The sequence below is a fragment of the Pteronotus mesoamericanus genome, unplaced genomic scaffold, assembly GCF_021234165.1.
Source record: "Pteronotus mesoamericanus isolate MK-2021 breed Mesoamerican mustached bat unplaced genomic scaffold, CSHL_Meso_final contig_78, whole genome shotgun sequence".
NCBI lineage: Eukaryota > Metazoa > Chordata > Mammalia > Chiroptera > Mormoopidae > Pteronotus > Pteronotus mesoamericanus.
The window spans coordinates 5914746-5924512 of NW_026555258.1; the positions used below are offsets into that span (position 1 = coordinate 5914746).

Here is a 9767-nt window from a genome sequence, read left to right on the forward strand (position 1 = left end):
TGGACGGCGCCCGTGGGGAGGACTATATTTGGGTGAGGGACCGTACGACACTTCCGTCCGTCCAGCTTCGCCGCGAGCCCGGACCGCCGGCTTCAGTCATGGGGTCCGCCAGCTTGGCGCGGTTGAACGGGGTCTTTGCGGCCTACAAGCCCCCGGGGCTACACTGGAAGCACCTGCGGGATACCGTGGAGCTGCAGCTTTTGAAGGGTGAGTGGCTGTAGCCAGATCCATGGTTGCCCTCCAGTTCTTCCCGGAGTCCATTTCCGCCTCGAATCCTCTAGCAAAATAAAGCCATGTGACCTAGTCGCCTGGGCAGAGCGCTTTCCTATTCATGTATTGTGTATTTTGTTACTCCTCACTTCTTTTTGTGTTCAAAAGCGTAAATAGACTCAGTATTGTCTGTTGTCATAAGCAATTAATAAAGAATAGAGTCAGAATGTGAACTCAAGTCTGTTGCTTCCTAACTACTTGCTATTGCGTTCGCTGAACCGCGGGCCCTTTTCTGTCTCCTGCATCTCCGTACTTCCCTGGTCCTCCTTCCCAAGGTGATCGAACAAAATTGACAAGATGCCCTTTACCTGTGTATGCTCAGGTCTCAATGCTGGGAAGCCTCGTGCCCCTGAACAGCGTGTCCGCTTCCTGCTGGGCCGGGTGGAAGGCAGCGAAGAGAAGGAGCTGAGCCTCACAGCCACCAGTGTGCCCACCCTCACCAACCACCCGCTGGGTAAGGCACATAGAGGCAGGGGCTTGGGTGTCACTTCCCAGGAAGTCTACCCAGAGAGTGTCCCCATCTGTGCTCAAACTCCTGACCCAGACCTTTGAAGGGCCACAGTGGAGATGAAGTATTTGACAAGGAATATGCAGATTTTCCAGGTAGTAAATACTTGAGGCTTTGCAGGCTCAGTTCTGCCATTGTAGTGCAGAGCAGCTGTCTGCAAGGTGTAAAAGCAATGAGCCTGGTGTGTTTCAATAAGACTTTATGGACACTGAGATTTGAATAATTTTTTGAGTTTCATATAATTTTCATATATCACAAGATAGTATTTACTTAAATTTTTTTTAACCATCAAAAAAGGGGGGAAAAATTAACTTATGGGCCATTACAAAAATAGGCTTGAGGATTTTGCCTGCGGACTGTCGTTTGCTGATCCCTCTACTCTTCTGGGACTTCAGGTGGGAATTGAGACTCTTAGGTAGAAGTCCTAAGGAAGTAAAGTCAGGAGGCTATCAGAGGACCAAGGGGCTTGACCGAAAACCTTTAAACCCCTTCAACAGTGACATTCAGTGACTCTACAGTATAACAATAACAAGGATGATGTATTAACGATCTACTTTGTCCTGGGTACTTCACTAAGCTTTTTCCAAACACCACCTCCTTGAATCTTCATCACAATCTTGTGAAGCGAATCCTATTCTCACTTCACAAATGAGGAAACTGAGGGTTGGTGTTGACATTAAGTAACATAGTCTGGATCCAATAGGCTCCTTACCATCCCATTCCTTCTCCCAAGATTCCTTTTCATCTACAGAGGTGTAAATGTTTGTGGTGTATTCCTGCATTCACTCCATTTTTTTTAACAGCTTTCTCGGTATACCCAAAAAACCCCTACACATATTTTAATGTATCTATTTGGATGATTCCTTCATTCTTAAAGTAGTTACTCTCTCAGCAGCTAGTGAGTTCTAGGTTCTGCGGGTAGAGCTGTGAACAGACAGAACCAGGCTCTGCCTTAGGGAGCCCAGAGCCTCCATCTCCTCAGCAGGAGAGTGGCCAGGGCTCGCGGGCAGGAGCTGGACAGGGAGCCCTACAATCTTGATTTCCATCGTTGATTCCCTTTGTTTTGCCCAGCCCCTACAATGCTGATTCCTATTGTTATGCCCATTGAGGGAATGGTGAGAGGTAAAGTAACAGGCGTCTTAGGGTGCCCTTTCCCTGGGCCCAGGGAACTGAAAAAACAGTTCTAGGCCCCAGATTCCATGGTGGAGAAGCCTGCAAGTCCAACCTGATCCTGGTCTGCTCTCCGCGAGGCTCTAGGAGTGAGTCACCACACAGCCCAGAGCCATCCTTGTCTGTTGAGGAAGGCCGCCTCATTTGCTTCTTTCTAGTGTGCGGACCAGCATTCACCAGCCTGAAGGTTGGCGTGGGACACCGGCTGGATGTCCGGGCGTCTGGGGTGCTTGGTAGGTGATGCGGTGGGCCTGGGCGCGCAGTGCTGCATGCTGCGGGGGATCGGGGATGTGCAGGAGCCCAGCCCACGTTCAGCTTGACAGCCGCTTCCCACCACTGCTCTCCTCCCCTGATTCCTGCCCCAAGTCTGATCAGCTGGTAGAAGTGGGGAAGTCACAGCAACCCGTCTTTATCGAGTAACCCTTGCATGTGATGTGGTACAGAGCCATTTGTGCGTATGTATTCACCATGGTAAACGTACTCGGTAGATATTGTATGATTTTGTGGATGAGGAAAGTGAGGATCCACAAGCTTAGCTGGCTTGTCATGAGTCCCATGCTAGTGAATGCCTGGGTCCAGAGAGGGGAAGCCATCTTTGTTTGCATGGGGTGGCCAAGCATGTGCCTCTGGCCTCACTAGCCAGGATCTGGGTGTCGCTGGAGCTGGACACACAAAGCCCTGAGTCATGAGCCATCTGTGTGCCCAGGGTCAGGTGGTGTCCACATCCTCCGAATGCGACAGCCAGAGCTCCCGTGTCTTGCTTCCTGGAGCGCTGGCAGGCAGACATGACCTCATGCCGCCTCCCTCTCTAGGAGTGAAGGGGGGGGGGGTCATTCTCTCCTGCAGCCAGAGAGACAAACAGAGCCAGGGGAAGGCAGGAGTGAGTGGCCACAGTGCTCGTTTCTGTGGCCCTTCCTCTGTGCTGACTCCCCTCGTGCATTGTCTCCGTCTTTACGGCGCTACAGGGGTCAGACAGTATTTTAATCCCCTGATTACCGATGGGGAGCCTCAGCCCCCAGGAGGATGAAGGACGTGCTTAGAGCCACCCGAGTTAAGTACAGGTCTGTGTGACTGGGCCAATGGGCTCTTACTTCCAAGTGCATCAGAAGCCCCTGAAGGGCTCGCTAGGCATCCTCGTCCCCTCTTTACTGCAAGTCAGAGTGAGTGCATGTGGGTGGGGCCCAGAAAGCTGCATTTTCATGTATACCCAGTGGGGCTCGCTTGCTCCCTGTAGAAGCTTTCCTTGCCCCCTTGCTGGCTTCAGCAGCGCTGGAGGCGGGAATAGCCTGGTGGCAGGCATGGGAGTTGGGGGTCTCAGGGGAATGGGAAGCGGGGGCCAGGTGTAAGGTCAGCCCGGGTGTCTTTCAGTGCTCGGCGTGGGACATGGACGCAGCCTTCTTACCGACATGTACAACGCTCACCTCACCAAGGTATGGGGACGGGGGCCTGGGGACAGCTTGCTTATCCTCTGGCCCTTCCCCTGGGAGTCACTGGCAGTATTCTGAAGCTGAGAGAAGGCCCTTGGGACCACCTAGGCCATCAGAAAGCATTGTCCTACAGGACATGTAACAATAACGGAATAGTGACGGCTGGCGTTACTGTGCGCCGACTGCGTTATGCCCAGGACTGTACGTGGCCTCCCTCATGGACATCTTACAACTTCCTTGCAAAGTAGGGTCTGTTGTCAACGCATTTTGCAGGCGAGAGAACTCAGAGGATGTCGCTCGCCCAGGGTCACATAGCCTGAAAGGGACAGAGCTGGAATTTGAACCTGGATCTTTCCGACACCAGAGCCTGATCATGACACCACGTCATTCTCTCCCCAAGACAGAGTACATGTCACTGTTCAGTCTGGGGCTGGGGGGTCACGTTAGAGGGCCTGTGTTTTTAATGGTTAAGAACACAAATTCCGGAGCCAAAACCAGCTTCTACCTCTGCCGGCTGTGGGTTCCTGGGCGGATTACTTAACATATGTGCGCCTCCATTTCCTCATCTCTTAAATAGAAATGATAATAGCACCTCCTTGGTATAGGCTCACTTTGAAGATTAAATTAGTGACTGCGTGTGACATAGTGCAGTCATTGGCGCATGGTAAATGCTCCATCAGTATCACCGTTGTCATCTCTGTCGCCATCTGATTTGTGGCAGAGACATAGATCATACTTGGGTGGAGAGAAGCCGACGGGGCATGCTCAGAGGGGCCCGGCACGATAAACCGTCGGGTTTGCCTGGGGTGCAGAGTTGGTAGGCATGGGGTGGTCGCAGTATGTCCGTCAGCGCCCTTTGCAGGCTGCCAGTCCTGACTGTCATAGGAAGGTCCAGTGCCCTGCCCCAGGGGGGTAGTGGGGCAGCCGGGCGGGGGCTGAGCGCCTCAGCTCCCTGAGGGAAAGCCTGAGAGCCCCCCACTCTAGCCTCAGTCCAGCACCTCCTTCCCCAGCGCTGAGGCTTGAAGCAGGGACACAGCCAGACCCTCCCATCCCTGTCCTCGCAGGATTACACGGTTCGCGGCCTCTTGGGCAAAGCCACAGATGACTTCTGTGAGGATGGACGGCTGGTGGAAAAGACGACGTACGGTGAGAGCCCACGGGAGCCCAGGGCGGGGGCAGGCGCCGCTGTGCCTGCCCCTGCGTTTGCTTTCCCTGGCTTCCTCCCGCAGCCCGCCCCACTCCAGTTACCCTTAGACACACCAGGCTTGCGCTGGCTACTGGGGGCTTTGGACACAGTGTTCTGTCTTCCAGGAATGCTCTGTGCTCCCCTGTGCCTTGTCACCTGGCTTAAATATCACCTCCCCGGGGAAGCTTCTCTAGCCCCTGGACTTAGACTGGGTGGGCTCTTCAGAATAGTCATCAACTAACAATTAGTGATTATTTAACATCCACTTTCTGACCAGACTCACCCATGAGAGTAGAGACTGTAATTTGACACCTGAGATCACACACTGCTCAGGGCCTGGGCGGTGGGAGGTGCTCGGTAGATGGGGCAGGTGGATGGATGGATGGACAGACAGACATACGGATGGGAGATGAGTGACGAGAGACGGGCCGGGAGGGCCATTCTTCACGTCTCACTCTCCCCCTGTTCTAACGTGTTCCATAAAGTGTATTGCATGTGTTTATTTGACACATGGTTTTGGGCACCAGCTGCGTCCCAGGCACTGGAAAGACATACGGTAAATCAGATGGGGTCCCCAGTCCCAGTGACCTCAGAGTTTCGCAAGGAGAGGGACACAGCTGTACATCTGGAGAAGATGACAAACACGGCAAGGCAACAGTGTGTGTGTGTATGTGTAGGTGTGTGTGTCAGCATCCAAAACACGCGAAGACAACCACCAAGTAGATAGTTCTGGGAGGGTGGAAGCCAGAATTCGGAGAAGGGGAGATACTTGTTGGTGCTGACCTGAATTTCTTCAAAGAACATTCATCTGTCAATTGCATAATTTAAAAATAATGTAAAAACTAGAGAAAATTAAATGGTGGGAAAGGGGCCCGGGTGCTGAGCGGCAGAAGCCAGGGGGACAGAGCAGTGTGCTCCGGGGGCGCTGGAGGAGGCAGCGTTTGAGTTGCAGGAAATGAGGGGTGGGCAGCGGCAGGTGCACTCCAGGTAAGACAGCAGCAGGGAGGAAGCCAGGCGGTGGGGTGAGGGGGCTGGGCCCTTCCGCGTGGGCAAGGCTTTGGCTGCCGCACCTGCTCCCAACCCTTGGGCCATAAGCTGGCACCTGCCCCAGCCGGACAGCAGGCTCAGCCTGTCAGCGGAGTTTGAGAGTGTCCCCAGGCTTCGCTGCTGCCTGCCCCACAGTCAAGCGATGGGACCAGCAGGCAGAGCAACTCCCACTTGGCCACCTGTTTCTGCACTTGGACAGATGGTACCCGCCCTCCCAGGGTTCCTGGCACAAAATACCATAGACTGGGGCTCAGGAGGTCTGGCTCAGAATATTAGGCAAAAGCCACATTATGTCTTAGAGCTTCATTTTCAGATGAAAACTTTTTTAATGTGGAGTCTGTGAGCCCATTGAAAATGTCCTTAAAGTCCTGAGTTCATGTGTATCTTTCTGAGAAGAGCGGCCTGAACTTTCATAAGATTCTCAAAGGCCTCTCAATCCCCACATGGGGCCCCTGGGATGAGAGGGTGCTCTGGGATCCCCTTCAGATTCCAAGGACGGGGCTGGTTTGGGGAGGGAGTTTGTCAGTTGCTGCCCAGCCTCCGCGGGCACCTGTGTGCTGACCACCCTCTGAAACTTTCAGACCATGTAACCAGAGAGCAGCTGGACCGAGTCCTGGCGCTGATCCAAGGCTCCCATCAGAAGGCCCTGGTGATGTAAGTGGGGCCCTGCCCACAGCTCCCTGAAAAGGGCCCTCCAGGGGGTGCCCACAGGGCTCCCCTAGGCTCTGCCCACCTGGGGGTCGATGCCATGGATCTCTTCAGAGCCTGCAATCAGACGTGAACCATTCATTCCTTCTACAGTGAACAGAAGTGCCTCTGTGTCAGGCCTTAGGCCAGCCCTTGGGGAAACTGAGGGGAAGGAAACATCAGCCGCCCTCCTAGGGAGTGTATGGTGAGGAAAGCCAGGGACCCGCGGTGTTATGGCACAGAGCTGCAGCGAGAGCGGTCAGCATGTGTGTGGCTGTTGAAGCCGGGGAGAGTGTGCAGAGGAGGCAGACTGCACTTACAGACTGGAAGGGGCAGAGAAAACGGCCGCTGCAACGGCCCCTGGAAGGGCAGGGGAGGGGGAGGGCGAATGAAGAGCTTCTGGAAAGGCATCTCTCGGGAGTTGGCAGGGCCGGGGTAAACAGTCAGCTCAGCTCCCCACCGCACGCCAGCCAGCCGACTCGACCTGCCTGCTGATCCCCAGGCACTCCAGCCTGGACCTGCAGACCCAGGAGGCCTATGAGATGGCCGTGAGAGGCTTGATCCGGCCCATGAGCAAGTCCCCGATGCTGATAGCCGGCATCCGATGCCTCCACTTTGCGCCTCCAGAGTTCCTCTTGGGTAAGTTGCCCCGGGAAGTTGGAGCAAGGAGATGGGACGCCTGGGGTTGGGGAGTCTCAGCAGAACACCCTTGCAAAGGCCAGCACATGCCAGCCCCGGTCTCTGCCGGCCGAGGCAGCAGGGCCAAATTCCCTCCCGGCCCTGTACTGGACTTGGCTGATTACGGCACGCAGAACAAATGTTATCCTAGCTCCTGCCAAGTCACCCTTTGAAGCCAGCACTTAACAAGCACAGGTTATATTTAGCGGCTCACTTCCAGAGCCCCCCAGTGCTTCAAGTTGATGTCGGCCATCAGACAGCATCCTCACCTCCCCCGTCCCACCCAACCCAGCCCCCCGCCTCCTCCCACTGCTTTCTTCTCGGTTGGTCATACAGTCAGGGCTCCATTTCTTGGGCATGACCAAGACTCTCCCCGTGCTAAGCACCTTATAGTATAAATTATCCCTTAGACTCCTCACAACCACCCATTTTATAGATGAGCAAACCAAGTCTTAAGAGTAATGCTTTGACTTTAACATGCCCACACATCACCTGGGGGTCTTACAAGGCAGATTTGGACTCAGCAGGTCTGGGTAGGGCCTGAGGTGCTGGGAGGTCTAGCAGGATTTCCCGCAGCACCTACAGGGCAGCTCTCAGGCTACACTTTGAATAGCAAAGCCCCAGAGAACTAAGGTGTCCTGCTAAGGTTATTTCACAGCCCGGAGGTACTAAGCGGTGTGGATCTAGGTCAGTGAGCGCCAGAGGCTATGCTCCGGACCTCAGTATCTGTCGCCACATGTCCCCGGCAGAGGTCCAGTGCATGCATGAGACACAGAAGCACCTGCGGAGGCTGGTGCATGAGATCGGCCTGGAGTTGAAGACCACTGCTGTCTGCACCCGAGTGCAGCGGACACGCGACGGCTTCTTCACCCTGGACGACGCCCTCCTGAGGACCCAGTGGGACCTCCACAGCATCCAGGATGCCATCCGGGCCGCAGGCCCCCGGGTGGCAGCAGAGCTGGAGAAGAGCTTGAGCCTGGGGCTGGGCCCCCAGCAGCCACCTGGTGCAGGCCCGCAGTGGGACGGTGAGGGACCAGGCTCTGCCTTCAATGGCCGGACCCTGGGTGAGGCAGCGGGTGGGTAAACACAGGAGTTGTTCCTGAGCCAGAGCAGATGACAATGCAGAAAGAGTCAGGAATCTCTACTGCATGTGACGTGAAATTCTGAAGCTGTAAGAAAGAAGACCTGACACAACTGAAAAGGAAAAAACTGCAATGGAGGAAAAAGACGGTGAACGAACGCCAGACTGGGAAGTATTTGCAGGATGTTTCATGAAGAACTAATATCCATAATATATAAAGAGTTGTTATAAAACAAGAAAAAAATGACAAGAAATTTGGGCAAAGGACACGAATTGCTTGTAAAAATGTAACCAAGTGGCCAGTGAGCCAGAAATGATGCTCAACCTTTCTAATAATGAAAGACCTCCAGGTGAACATGAGATGACTTTTCCTTGCCTTTGGAAAAAAGCAGTAAAAAGATAACACCCAGCGTTGATGGCGGGAGAAATGGGAGCTCTGTGCTGGTGGCAGTGTGACAGGATGGCAGGAAGCTAGGCAAATCCCCAGGCAGGTGGGCTGGGGAAACTGAGGCAAGGAAGTTAAACAAGGCCAAACAATTTGAGCAACTTACAGCCTACTCGTACATAAATCACAAACCTTATTTCCCCTAACCAAGGACACTTAAGAGCAAATGGTTCAAACCTCCCCTCCCTGACCAGAGAACACAGAGCTTCTGTCACCCTGGTCTGGGACACCACAGGTGTCCAGGAAGGGAGGGGGAGGGAGGACCTAGAAGCTGGCTACAAGCATGAGACCCATAAGAAACACAAGATAAACAACTGTCTTTAATTGAGCTTATTCACAGGGTTTAGAGAAGGGGAAGAACAAGACCAGGGTGCACCTGCAGGGAGAAAATAACAACGGTCATTCATCAGCACCCCGTAGTCACAGAAACACCAAAATAGAAGAGTCTACTCCCTCCCTCCGACTCCAATAGAAAGCCTGAGCCCTCGCACGCAGGTGCCACTCTCTGGTTCTGATCCCCAGATTTCCGCCCTCTGTAGGGCTGAATAAATCTTATTCTTGTTACCGGTGTCCCTGAACTGAATTCTTTTGGGAGACAACCCAAATCCGTCCTGGATTCGGTTCCATAATAGTAGGAGTATACAACTGTGAACTTTTGGTAGTATATATGTAAACTTAAATTACTGCCTTATAACTCAGCAGGTACAGTGTCAGGAATTTATTAGCTTAGGTTGCAGAAAGCTATAGATATGTGGATGTTCATAGTTGCATTGTAATAGTTATAAATGGGAATGTAATTACCATCTGTTAGTAAAGGACTGCTTAAGGAACTGGCACATATAGGGCCAAAGGGATCTAATACCATCAAGAAAATCAATGCTCCTACTTTTTTAGCCATGTTTCCTGCCAATTTTTTATTCTTGGCTTTGGACACCTTGGCCCCTGTGTGCTTTTTTGGGGGGCGGGGCGGGGATGGGTGGTCTTAACCTTGAAGGAGCAAGGTGGCCTTTGGCTAGGGCTCTGGTTTGGGCCCTTAGGGAAAGCATTGCATGTCTTGTCCCTGCTGCCATCATGGGAGAGAGGGCCCCGGTCACCAGGGCTCCCTCCCCTTGACGCCAGGGTCGCCTGCAGCTCAGGGCCGTGCTGAGCAAGCGTGGTCTCCGGGCTGAGAGGCTGCAGTAGCTCAGCTCCCTCGTCCTAACATGAGAATAGCGATTTCGCCCACCTCCCCACCTCGTGGGGTGGTTGTGAGGACAAAGGAAGCCATG

General features: G+C 53.6%; 1 protein-coding gene across 1 annotated transcript; it reads left to right on the top strand.

The window, feature by feature from the left end:
• Window positions 1-55: 55 nt before the first annotated feature.
• On the top strand, window positions 56-9449 carry TRUB2 (TruB pseudouridine synthase family member 2). The gene is made up of 8 exons (XM_054584309.1): window positions 56-207; window positions 593-724; window positions 2107-2181; window positions 3317-3378; window positions 4440-4521; window positions 6190-6262; window positions 6798-6934; window positions 7723-9449. Exons 1-8 carry the CDS (start codon window positions 99-101, stop codon window positions 8055-8057), a joined length of 1005 nt encoding a protein of 334 aa, XP_054440284.1. The 5' UTR covers window positions 56-98; the 3' UTR covers window positions 8058-9449.
• The last annotated feature ends 318 nt before the right edge of the window (window positions 9450-9767 follow it).

Coding starts and splice junctions, on each gene's coding strand:
- TRUB2 (XM_054584309.1), top strand. CDS start 99: ATGGGGTCCGCCAGCTTGGCGCGGTTGAACGGGGTCTTTGCGGCCTAC. Junction 725..2,106: donor CCTCACCAACCACCCGCTGG/GTAAGGCACATA, acceptor GCTTCTTTCTAG/TGTGCGGACCAGCATTCACC. Junction 6,935..7,722: donor GCCTCCAGAGTTCCTCTTGG/GTAAGTTGCCCC, acceptor TGTCCCCGGCAG/AGGTCCAGTGCATGCATGAG.